The sequence below is a fragment of the Melanerpes formicivorus genome, unplaced genomic scaffold (assembly GCF_026170545.1).
Source record: "Melanerpes formicivorus ecotype bairdi unplaced genomic scaffold, bMelFor1.0.p_v2 SCAF_12, whole genome shotgun sequence".
Lineage (NCBI taxonomy): Eukaryota > Metazoa > Chordata > Aves > Piciformes > Picidae > Melanerpes > Melanerpes formicivorus.
Window position 1 is genome coordinate 7,948,336 of NW_027142364.1, and position 12,863 is coordinate 7,961,198.

Sequence of the window (12,863 nt, forward strand, 5' to 3'; positions counted from 1 at the left end):
ACAGAGCTTTTTTTTCTGTGTGTTTTTTTTTTTAATATTTGTCCACTTGTTGGGGAAGGGGCATTCGGAAGCGAGGGCGAAGAGCGGGCTCCAGCCACTCGGCACCCACAGAGGCCATCCTAAGGGGAGGCGCCGCCACCGCACCCTCAGGTACCGCCACCTCCCGGCCGGAGGGGGCGCCCCCCGCTCCCCCGCTCAGGCTCCGAAGCATGCGCAGAGCTGTCGACAGACGCTGGCCCCAAGGCGTCCCTTCAGCTCCCGCCCTTGTGGCGGGGCTGAGCGCTGTGGTTGGTTCCCGGCAGGCGGAAGCGGCCTCTCCCGCGGCCTGTGGCGGTTTGGCGGGAAGGGCTGGCGGGGCCTGGGGTGTAGTGGGGGTGGTTTGGGTGTCGCGCCTGTCTGCGGACCGTGCTCGGCTTAACGGCTGGGCTGAGGCGGGAGGTGAAGACGGCCGTCTTAGCCCAGCCGAGCCGGAGCCATGCAGGCCTTCCTCAAAGGCCCATCTTCCATCAGCACCAAGCCACCTGCTGCCAAAGAGAAGGGCCCGGCAGGCTCAGCTGGGAGCAGCGGGGAGAGCAAGAGGCTCAAACCCATCCCCTGGGTGGAGAAATAGTAAGGGGTAGTGGGGTCGCTGACCGGGGCGGCTGTGGCTGGTCTCTGGGGGGATTTGGCTGTGGAGAAGATACGTGGAAGAGGGGACGGGTATGTAAGCAAAGGAGGGCGCAGCTGTAGGGAGCACGGGTCTAACTCTTTGTGTTGTGGAGGGAAAACCTGCACTCTGAACTACTGTCAGAGCTCTGTGTAGGTGTTAGCAGGAAATGCTTCCATTACCCATGTCAAGTAGTGCAGCTTCAGCACTGTGCCTTCATGCAGAAGTGCATGAAATGCATCATTTTTGGAAAGCCTTTATATGCTCACGAAGTTGCAGTCTGCAGTATAGTTCTGCTTCTAGAAACAGCTCAGGCAGGTATTTACAATAGAAACAGACAAACAACTTCCTGAGAAATTAGAGCTGTTCAGTAATACAGACCAGAGGCGTGAGATTTCCTGCTATGATTTTTGACTTCAATTAGAAAGTTCCCTGCAGTTCTTCAGTACCTGGTGTATCAGAAAAGGAAACGTTTTTCCCAGTTTCATTTTTCTTGTGAAATTTTGTAGCTAACAAATTAAATTGTGTTTAATGTGTTTTTATCTAGCCGCCCCAAAAACGTGGATGAAGTTGCCTTCCAGGATGAAGTTGTTGCTGTGCTGAAAAAGTCCTTGGAAGGTGCTGATGTGAGTGTAATGATAACATCTGTCAAATCAATTTAGGCAGAAACTTTAACCAGTGGTAGTGAAAACTTCTTGCTTCTAACTCAACAATGATTGCATTTATAGTGGTACTTGATGAACAAGCTAAGTGGCTTCCTCATAGTAGGTTGTGATATATGCATAAAACTTCTGATGATTCCAGCTTTCTAAACATTGTAAAATTGTCAGCTCTGTGATGCAGTTGGAATTTTTCAGGAAGAGCTCAACTGGTAAATTTCTTGTTAGTAATTTCAAATCTGGAAAGGCTTTTCTTATTTCTACACTACTATTCAGCTGCTGCTTTTGGTACTCGTGTTGAAGAGGAGGGGGGAAATTTTTCTTTCATAGAAAAAGTCTGGATTGCCAGTAGTGCCTAAACAGTTCTCATGATCTATCAGTGCTTCTGTGAAACTGCTAAGCTTTAAAACAGATATAATATTGACTAATCAGGGAGGTTTAAGTTATAAGTGCCAGGTCTCCTGCTTAGATTGTGATCCTCAAACTTTTTGGGTTAAAATTTCCATGTAAGTCTCTTCGGCTTTAAAATGTGACTTATGTGAATTGTACTGTGACCTAAGAATAAAAAATGGATGAGCAGAGCATTTTCAGCTGCTTTTGTTTACACTTGCATTTGCTTTTGGATAAAAAAAATTAGTAAATATTCAGTATGAATGAACCAAGTGATAGGGAGATGAAGGTACTAGGGAGAGAAGTAGGTAGCCAAGAGGTGGATGTAAGTTTTTGCAAATCTGAACAGTTTCTTCTTTCATACATGCTGAAACTTTTTTGCCCCACATCTCACCTAGAAAGGTCATTCTTGTACTCCAAAGGCTGTTTCTGTTTTCATAGGCTGCTAATGCCACCTGAAGTGAATTATAAGGATGTTCTGAAAGTGACATTTGTCCTATGGTTGTCTGCTCACCAATAGCCAAAAGAAACAATTTGGACCTTTCAAACTTTTATGTAAGAATTCTTTCACTGGTAGTGTGCTCTCATGCATGGAATGCACAGCTAGTCTTTGGTGTTTGAAAGCTTTCTCTTCAGACAATTTGCTCTGCAGTTCTGGTTTTGACTAATATGAATCTATTTCTATCTGAAAATACTAATTTAAATTTGCAAGAGCAGAAGTACCTTTTTCATTTGAGCCATAGGGAGCCAAAACGAAGCTGGTATGACAAAAGTTGGAAAGACTTGTGTAATTTCTGTCTTTAGTTCATGCCTCCAAATTCCAGTTACTTGGAGAATGTTGTTATGTGACCTTGCATATAATGCTGTACTAGTAGAAATCTGGGTTTCAAGAGCAGTGCTGTTGCTATATTACAATGTTTGTGCAGTTGGGGTTATTAGTAAGGAGCTATTAACAGCTAAGGAGAAATGAGGTGTTGCCACCTCTTCTGTCTGGACATATCAATCGTGTAACAGCGCTTAGGTGATGGGTTGTGAAGTTCTATTTTGAGCAACGGCTATTTAAAACCCTACAGCTTCTGGATCAGCAGTGTTGTTTGGATTATGAGCCTAGTACACTTGTGTTGACTGCCTCCTGAGCTGAAAAGATAAATTATAAATTCTGCTTTTTGCCATAGCTACCTAAACTCAGCAAGGCATTTGAGAACAAAGTCATGCAAGTACTTGAAAATATTTGACACTTCTGAAACTTGGACTTTTTTGTTAGTTCTTGAAAGAACTCATTCTGTCAAAAAGGCAAAAGTGTAATTTGAGGTGGCTGGCAATTTGAAGATCTGACAAGATCAAAGAAACAGCTGTGACAATGCTGTAGGTTTGTGTAATGTGCTTTATTTAAACCTTAGTGTGGAAAATGGAGATCCAGTCCTTTGTTGATTGGCCTGTATTTGTGGGCCTTGGTTTGGGACTATATGGAGCAGGACTTTAAGGTCCTCAATATGTCTCCATTTGTAATAGCAAGCATTTATCTTGTTATAAACTGGAGAGACCAGATTCCAAGTGGTTTTGAACTGGAGAGGTCGATTTCTGTCTGTAGGACTGTTGATTTGTTGTGTTTTTGCAAAGAAACTGACAAGCGTCATAGTATCCTTTAATTTTTGCTTACCTGATGGTGTCTCAGTGACTGAAAAGAGAGTTCAGTGTAGGATTATCATTGCAGTTTACATCTTCTCCTTTCCTAGATTTTTCAGTACAAGTGTTGGGGTTTGCACTGTTTGCACTGTGTGGTAACTTTCCTGTAAGCAGGGTGATTCCTGCAGGTATCCTGCTTACCCCTAGCAAGCATGGAAAATGGGTAACCAGATCAGATTGCAGTCTGTTTAAAAATACTGCCACAGTTACATAAAGGCTCTGCATGGTGAAAAAGTAGTGTGAACCCTGGTGAGAACTTCAGTGAGGAACAAGGATAAATGAGGTTGAAACAGAAACAGTAGTAAATGCGGGTTTAATGGAATTAAGAAACAGATTCTTGTTAAAACTATTTACCTTTATTAATGCTAATTTTGAGAACTTGAAGAGTGAATTAGCACAGAGGCATGAAACTGCAAATCTCCATGAAAATGTCTGCCCTTGGAGTGTGCTAGGCTACCATGGTTGGTGAATTTTCAGCTGTCATTCAATAAGTATTTCCTCTCCTTGGAGCTTTCTTAAAAGATACAGGGGAATAATAATGTTGTGGTATCTGATTAAACTTGAGAAAGCTTACAAGCACTGCGTGCTGTTTACTTTCTAGTAATTAGGGAAACAAGCAAGTGATGATTGGCAAAAAGAGCAGGCAAAACTGGAAGTGGGTTTATTTACTGTGAGTTGACTGAAACACATAGATGAATCTGTTCTCTGTGTCTTATCTTAGGTGTTAAAATGGGATGCTTGTTACCAAACTGGTCTCTTTTCCATTTTCTGATTATGGATTTTGTACTCCTCTATTTTCCTCTGCTCTCTGGAGTACTTTGTGTTTGCTGTTCCTATTCTGTCTGCATTGCTTGCTATATTCAGCACAAAATTCTCTGATCTAAATTTAGTTGACTTTTTTTAAAAAATAAAACATGTATTAAAGGCTGGAAATAAAATCATACTGAGATGTTTGTCTTTTTGATATTGATCAGAAGGGGCCACTGCTTCAATCAGCTCACCCGGTTTGGATTCCTTGATGAAGGATGACCTGAACTGTGTAGCTTTCCAGATAGTCTTGTTAGCCCCCTGTTAGTAATTTTCCATCAGTATTGAAAGTACACATTCTAGGACTACTATGTTACATAGCCTTATGCTGTTTCTTTGACTGTCAGACAAAACAAACAGTTTTATTCCAGCTGATGAATTCTGGGCATCTAGCAGATATTTAGTTGTATTCTCAAATTCTGGGATTTTATGCTTTGTGCTGCTAAGCATCAATCTATAATTACTGCTGCAGTCTTTTCTGTGCTGCTATGATCTTCCTGTGTCAGCATATTTCTTTAATGCATTCTTGTTGTTCATGATGAGGTTATTAATTAAGTTATTTGAAAGATCAGTTAACCCAGTCTTTTTAAGAAATGCCACTGGTGTCCTCCTTTGCCAGCGCTATGCATTCCAGTCAGCCCTTGCCAGCATCAATTTGATTAGTGTTAGGCAATGTCTGCAGTGCACTCACTGCAATATAGTGCAGGCATTTGCAGGCTGCCTTGGATTTATTGCAGTAGAGTTAATGGCAGCAGAGAATTCTCAGCACAGCTTGAAAAGGCTGTCTGGGGAGCTGAGAAAGTAAGGAATAATTAACCTGTGACAGATGTTGTCACAGCTGCACTGCTACACTGTTTGAAGGCATCCTTGGATAAATGTCACTGCAGTCATAATGTAAGTTCTGTAGGCTTTAGTGATCTCAGACATGACCTGTAGGGGCTATATAAAAATAAAATACTAACTGAAGTACCAGTTTTGATACAACATGTGATTCCAACACAGTGTGAGGATTCCACTGTGTGAGGATTCTCTTCATGCTGAGTTATAAACAGCATTTGTCCTTATTTCTAGCACTTTGTGCAATGACTTAGAAGTGAAAGACTTGGTATTATTTTCCAGGAGTAGATAATTTCTGCTCCTGTAGGTGCTCTGATTTTCACTAGGTTTTCCTGTTTCAGGTTTGTTTTGTTTCTTTGCTTTTCTTTAAAAAGGTGCCTTGTTGTTTCAGCTTCCCAATCTGTTGTTCTATGGCCCACCTGGAACTGGGAAAACTTCCACTATTTTAGCAGCTGCTAGAGAACTCTATGGGTAAGCAGGAATCAAGTTACTTTGGTGTAATCAACTATCACATCTTCTAATCATGTGGCAGAGTGTCTTCTGGTCCTTGCTTGTTCTTGCTTAGCTTCTGTGTCTTTATCAGGAACATCTTCACATTCTGATTCAGCTCTGACATGAGATTTTTCTCATTTGTTCTGTCACAAGTTGTTGATTTCTGTTACCAATATAGACTTTAACACTTGAGACTAGCAGCCATGTAGCTAAGAGTATGAATAGAAATGGCTTGTGTATTCCTTACTGAATTTTTTAAGTTTTAATGGTTATTAGTTACACATGGATCTCAAAGCACTTCATAAAATGTCTGAATTGTAGCCTTTCTGTTATGGAAGTAATATTGGGAGTCAGACTATGTGTATGTTCATCAGCTCACTTGTAACACTTGGGAGTTTTTCAGTAGTGAATTCAGTGTCCCACAAGCCAAAAATAGATGAGAAAGTTGTCTGATGTTATGATCAAATCTAAAGTTGGCTTTAATACCTCCCTTCCCCAGTCCTTTTTGTCATCTTCAATTTCTGGTTTAATAGCAGGAAGACAGCTCTGTTGTGTGTCCATTTGAATTCCCAGAACTTAAAACCCACTGTATTCATATATTTTTTTAATTATGTGTTTTTTTTAAATCAGAGGCACTGCTATGTAGTACTGCTGCTAAATACTGCCTGTATCATACTTTCTAGATATTTCTTTCTGGTAGTTTTGCAATGGCAGAGTGCTGCCAGTGACTGTATCTTGGCATTTCACTTGTTTTTCCACACTGCTCACAGCCTATAAGTAGAAATGCATATATTACACTGCTCTGAATGTAGGAAGCCAACTTCCTACTTTCCCCCCCTCCTTCCTGGATAACTGATGTAATTTTACACATCATTGTTTTCTGCAGTCTGGGAGGCAATTGTAAAAATAGCTAATGGAAATTCCCACCTAGCGCTTAATGATCTCGGCTGTCTTTTAACCAAATCTGTTGTTTGGTAATGCTGGCACAAACAACGCCTTCCATTCAAAAGGGCCAGAAGGGTTGTTGATAGACTTTGTAATGGAACAAGAGCTAGCAACTAACGTGTTGTTCATAAAAAATTTTGCAGGCCTGAATTATTCCGGCAAAGAGTCCTTGAGTTAAATGCTTCTGATGAGCGTGGAATACAAGTGATTAGGGAAAAAGTGAAGGCTTTTGCTCAGCTAACTGCATCTGGAAGCCGTTCAGAGTAAGTGCTGGATCAAACCCATCTTGCTTGGGACAAAGCATCTGATTGTTTTTATTCAGATCAATTACAGAATTCTAATCTAAATGATGGATCAACACTGCCCAGAAGTTTGTAACATCAACAGTGCTTTGGCCAGGCAGAAAGGGACCTGGGGGTGTTGGTTGATAGTAGGCTGAACATGAGGCAGCAGTATGCCCAGGTGGCCAAGAAGGCCAATGGCATCCTGGCCTGTATCAGAAATAGTGTGGCCAGCAGGAGCAGGGAGGTCATGGTGCCCCTGTAGTCAACACTGATTAGGCCACACCTTGAGTACTGTATCCAGTTCTGGGCCTTTCAGTTTAAAAAGGACATTGAGACACTTGACCGTGCCCAGAGAAGGGCAACGAGGCTGGTGAGATGCCTTGAGCACAAGCCCTACGAGGAGAGGCTGAGGGAGCTGGGGTTGCTTAGTCTGGAGAAGAGGAGGCTCAGGGCAGACCTTATTGCTGTCTGCAACTACCTGAAGGGAGGTTGTAGCCAGGAGGGGGTTGGTCTCTTCTCCCAGGCAAGCAGCACCAGAACAGGAGGACACAGTCTCAAGCTGCACTAGGGGAAGTTTAGGCTCAAGGTGAGGAGAAAGTTCTTCACTGAGAGAGTCATTTGTCATTGGAATGTGCTGCCCAGGGAGGTGCTGGAGTCACCATCACTGGAGGTGTTTAAGAGGAGACTGCATGTGGCACTTGGTGCCATGGTTTAGTCAGGAGGTCTGTGGTGACAGATTGGACTTGATGATCTTTGAGGTCTCTTCTGTGATTGTGTAATTTCACATTGAAAATCAGGTACTGGATCATCCACGGTTGATAACTTGAATACCTGAGGGGAGCTTTTACTAATTCTGTTAGAGAGGCAGACAGGGAAAATCCCAATGGATCAAGCCTTCTGGATTTGGTGATATGTTGTTGCTTTTGCAAGTATTGTCTGAGTACCACACAAAGAAAATCTTCTTTGGGTAAATTGTGGTGGAGGTTATTTCTCTGGTACCTCTAATTTGCAACATCTCCTACCAGATGGGGGCTAGTTTATAAGACTCTAACAAGATTATGGTGATGAGAAACCCTGTGTAGGTGAAGCTGTGTGTGGGGAAATAAAACAGATTGTGGAAAGTAGCAGGAAGAAACTGCATGCCAGGACCATCTGACAAGAAATGGTCTTCTGTGCTGAAATTAATCTGTGGCAGAGTTCTTTGAGGTTCAAGGAATCAGGAAGCCTGTAATAAGAAGAGCTGCATGAGTTGTTAAAAGAAGAAACTTAAAGCAAGAGTGTGAATTTTGGAGAACTTTGTAGTATTCAAGTGTCTGTTGTTCTACGGAACTCAGCCATGTCCCCCACTCCTTTATTACACATTAGTGCTTTATGTAAAATTACTCAGAGAAGGTTGAACCTCTGCATATGTTCTATTGGTTGGGTATAAACACTTGAGTAAAGTACTACTTACTATTTGTAGTGAAGTTTTTTTCCTTCACTTGGACTGTACACAGGGTGTCTTGTGGATAACAGATTTCCTGTTTTTCAGCGGTAAGATGTGTCCGCCTTTTAAAATTGTGATACTGGATGAAGCAGACTCAATGACTTCAGCAGCCCAGGCAGCCTTAAGACGCACAATGGAAAAAGAATCTAAAACAACACGTTTCTGCCTTATTTGTAACTACATCAGCAGGTATGTGTGGAATCTGTTGTCAGTCTGGACTTGCTGCGCTTCCTGTTCCGAAGTCTCTTCCCCTATCCCCTCACCCTGGAGGGGCTGATACCTGGTTTTCACTGTTTTCATTTAACACAGATGTAGCTATGTGATACAAGACTGAAGACAGTGTTCTCATTTCAACTTATTTTTTTTTCCTCTTAACTGTTGCAGTTTTAAGGCTTTGTTGTCCATTTCTGACTTGATAGCTTTGTATGAACTTGACCCATGTGTTCATTAACCAAACACTTTCCTTCCTTTAGAATAATTGAACCCTTAACATCTCGATGCTCCAAATTCCGCTTCAAGCCTTTGTCCGACAAAATCCAGCAGCAGAGGCTATTGGACGTTGCTGAGAAGGAACATGTGAAGATTAGTAGTGAGGTAACTTCATGGTTGCCATATAATTTTATTCCTTAACCCAGTGTGTGATTCCTTTGCAATGAAAGGCAATAAGTCAGTGTACTTTTCCAGACTGCTCAATTGTATTAAATGTAATATATTAACTCGGTTAGTTGTCATTGTCCTTCCATAGACAGAATGAAATGTAGGAGTCTTCCTAAAACCTGAGCAATTTTATGCAAAACTGTAAGGCTTTTTGTTCTGTGCTGTGTGTGCTTGCATTAAATCACGCTTCGTTCTGAAATTGCCAACACACATTAATGTTAGTAGAGAGGCTGCTTTGTAACTTGCATATTGTGCCCATCTGTGCCAGTCTGCTTTGGGCACTACTTGAGGTTTTAAAATCATTGTGCTTAGAAAAAGTACTAAACTTCAATCAGCAGTGAATGTATAACTTGGCATTTTCTGACGTTGTTTTTCAGGCAGTGTCATACCTTGTTAAGGTGTCAGAGGGGGACTTAAGGAAAGCAATTACTTTTCTTCAAAGTGCCACTCGCCTAATGGGTGGGAAAGAGATCACAGAGAAAATAGTCACTGAAATTGCTGGGGTAAGCTATGCTTTATAGTTTTTCCTGCAATTACCCTGGAAAGCTTTTGTCTAGTAAATCTACATGCCACCTTATCTACCTCTGGTCAAAGTTTAATTAAAAATCTGGGTTGTACCCATTAGTATTGCAGTATGGTACCAATACACCGTCCACTAGAATTGTATGTGTGTGTGTATAAATATAGATCAGTGCAAAGTACAGTTTGGAAACACCACAAGGGAATGACATTCAGTAGCAGCTCACTTTCAACTTGATGTTCCCAGTGACAATGCTTAGGTGTAGAATGGTGCAGAAAGCACTGGCTGATCTAATTGGTCAAGCAGGTCCTCCACTTAGTGTCCTGAATAAGCAATTGTGTGTTGGATTTTGGATTTAGAAAGATGATTTTTGACAGATCACTGTCATTATACAGTTTTTATTTCAGATAGGACAAATATTGCTCTCAAAATCTGGCTTGTCTGTCTTATTTACTTGCTTGAAAGTGGTTGGGTGGAATTCAATGATAAAATGGCCTCCTTCATAAACAGTGTTATCTGTTACTGTAACCATCAACCCCCATTTGAAGTTTACAAAGTGGAAATTAAGAAATGTAACTTCTTGTTACAGGTCATCCCTAAAGAAACAATTGATGAACTGCTGTCTGTCTGTGGGAGTGGTTCATTTGAGAAGCTGGAAACCCTGGCAAAGGTAGAGTCCTTTTAGTGCTCTAGCCTGGATATTTTTGTAGGCTTCCCTTCAAATCCTTTGTTGCTGGGCTGCAGCTGAAGAACACTTAGCCCCAGGTCAGTTAGGATGCACATTTTAGGAAACATATCTTTTACCAGTTGGTCCTCTGATCTTTCCCTTCTGAGGAAGAGCTGTCAAAGCTGCAGGATTTTCTTCCAGTGTGATTCTGGCTTTCCCTTGAGTTAAGTGATGACATGTGGAGCTGTTGGTCGGAATTAGAGTAAGAATTCCTAGTGAGACACTTGGCTCAGGCCTTTAGAGCTGTGTTTTCAGTAGACTGGACTAGCTTCTGGACTAGTCATCTTCTTCATTACATGGAAGCTGTGTCAGATGGGAAGTATCAGAATAATGCTGTAATAAGTCTTCAATTTTAAAGTATTTCTTGTCACTCTTGCCATACATTAGTGATTAAATTTGTCTTACAAACTGTGCTGACTTAAAACACATCTTGCTGGAGAAAGTCCAAGCTACTGTTTTCATACAGAAAAGATTCTTACTTTTTGAAGAATGGGAAATTCCTAATTTCATTAATTTAAAGGAGGCCTAGACACTCCTGAACTTGATTTTACATCAAGTTGTTGTCTCTGACACTATGACATGCTCCTCTGTCAGACTCATTTCCAGTAAAATGTTCCACATCTGTAAGGAAAAAGCCAGTATTAGTCAGCCTCACACTTTTTACTTGGATGGGCCTCAATGGATAATTTTGGCAGGACCTCTGGTTTTGAGTATGGATTTATTGTCCTGTAAAATTGCAGCTGACCTTAGAACTGTTGTGCAAGTATTTGTGCAGATTTGTTACACCTTCACATTTACCTACCATAATGCCTAATTATGTGTTGACCTTAAGAGATGATAATGTAGATTTTCTAAATCCTTAGAGCTGCTGTAGTAGTTTGGAACTGGTCTCCAGTTTCCAGAGTAGGTGTTTCATGGTGGGGTTTTGTTTCAAATGTTAGTGCTCAATATGTAGTTGATACAATTTGTCCACAGTATGTGAAGCATAGGTGCATGTTTTGCTGTACAGAAAAATAAGATTGCACCAACTCACTCTTTTTCTATTTATAATCTTCTCCCTGCCTAAATGGCTTCAATATTTGCTGGTTTTGTAACTGGGCATCACTGATTAATAATACAAAAAAAAGGTGTGAGGGTGCTATAGTTACTTGCTGTGTTTTCCGTCTTATTAAAAGTTTTGGCCTTACAGACCCAGAGCTCTGCCTTTCTGAGGCTACCAAGTGCCAGATGAAGAAAATAAATCAAAGGAGGTGGCACTTTAAAATGTGGTGGCTGTGAAACTGCCACATGATGCTGTGGATGCTAAGCTCTCCTAATTTTAGAATAAGATCGGACAGGTTCAGTGGAGGTTGTTAAACGCTTAATGTGTCTCTAGCTCATGAAATCCCTGAGATGTAAGCTGTCAGAACCTGGAAGAATGTTTGGGCAAAATGATGGCTATATTCCTGCCATGCTCTTGCAGTCTTTCCTGGGTGCTCATGCAGGTCACTCTCAGGCAGGGTATTGGACTGTACACAAACTACTGACTTGTCTTATCAAAGTTCCAGGGTAACTTCTAGTACAGGCAGAAGTTTTCCAATTGGTTTTCCACTTTGTGGTGTTTCTGCTGCTAAATGACTTCCATTTTCCTCTTTCCCTGACATAGAATCTCATAAATGAAGGGTATGCTGTTGCTCAGCTTGTGAACCAGCTGCATGATGCTGTTGTTGAGAGTGAAGATTACAGCGACAAGCAGAAATCTGTTATAGTCGAGAAACTTGCAGTAAGTCTGTAGTGGAGTTGGAAAAAACCCACCACAGTGATCTCCTTTTTAGCAATTTCTGGGTACATGCTCTCTCTCCCAAGTACAAAATGGTTGATTTTTTTTTGGTTCTGAATGCTTCTTGGTAGAACCTAAATTTTTGTCCTGAGATATTTCACAAGAAGAAATTGAAATCCACTGAAGAGAATTATTAGCCACTTTAGATTGTTGTAATGGAACTCAAGCAAGAGGTTTGTGGTTGCTCAGGTTTTGTGTGTGCTTTTTTAATATATATATATAACATGGGAGGGAAAATTAAGATGAGATTAAGTCAGCACTTAAAATAGTTGGGAGCTAGCTGTAAAATGCAAGTTTTACAGCCTTTTCAAATTTATTAATGAACTTGGTAAATGTTGACCATGAAGACAAGTTTTGGTGGTTTAGCTAAACTCTCTGAAGAAAGGCCAGGTAATGTTGGTAACTTATAGTGATGGCTCCAGCAATCAGTTGAAGAGCAAATGGTGCCCCCCTTCCTTCTGTGTATGGCCTGTTGTGTCCTGCACCTCAAGGGGAGGCTGGAGAAGTCATTTTCCCTTTTGGTGTGATGGGTGTGGGATGTGTCACTGCTGCACTAGTCACTGCCAATTACGTAGCTGGCAAACTTCATCTTGTTCTCCATTGTAACCTCAGAGACCAGTTGCAAGCACCACCATTTTAAGAGTTTTACTGTCTCCCTTCTGTTTGCAGGAAGTAGACAAATGCTTGGCAGATGGTGCTGATGAGTACTTGCAGTTGGTGAGTCTCTGTGCCCTTGTGATGCAGCAGCTAACACAGAACACTTAACTCCAGCAGTGCAGTGGCTAGCTTCAAGGGGAGCAGCTTCTGGTTTCATGGGTGGCCAAGTTTCTGAGACCAGAGACTTTTGTACTGTATTTTGCAATAAAAGGACTGCTTAGCAGTTGGAAAAGCTCTTACTGTAATACTTG

At 41.4% G+C, this 12,863-nt stretch overlaps 1 protein-coding gene across 1 annotated transcript; it reads left to right on the forward strand.

Annotated features, from left to right (window-relative positions):
- Positions 1-315: 315 nt before the first annotated feature.
- On the forward strand, positions 316-12,851 carry RFC4 (replication factor C subunit 4). Its single transcript, XM_068145114.1, has 10 exons — positions 316-609; positions 1,194-1,272; positions 5,417-5,496; positions 6,606-6,725; positions 8,278-8,421; positions 8,706-8,826; positions 9,267-9,392; positions 9,999-10,079; positions 11,782-11,898; positions 12,625-12,851. The coding sequence occupies exons 1-10, from the start codon at positions 476-478 to the stop codon at positions 12,718-12,720; spliced, it is 1,098 nt and encodes a 365-aa protein (XP_068001215.1). The 5' UTR covers positions 316-475; the 3' UTR covers positions 12,721-12,851.
- Positions 12,852-12,863: the final 12 nt, after the last annotated feature.

Bases quoted from the DNA above. Each gene is read 5' to 3' on its own strand.
- RFC4 (XM_068145114.1), top strand. From the start codon at position 476: ATGCAGGCCTTCCTCAAAGGCCCATCTTCCATCAGCACCAAGCCACCT. The intron at 5,497-6,605 runs GTAAGCAGGAAT...AAAATTTTGCAG, and splicing joins GCTGCTAGAGAACTCTATGG to GCCTGAATTATTCCGGCAAA. The intron at 8,422-8,705 runs GTATGTGTGGAA...TCCTTCCTTTAG, and splicing joins ATTTGTAACTACATCAGCAG to AATAATTGAACCCTTAACAT.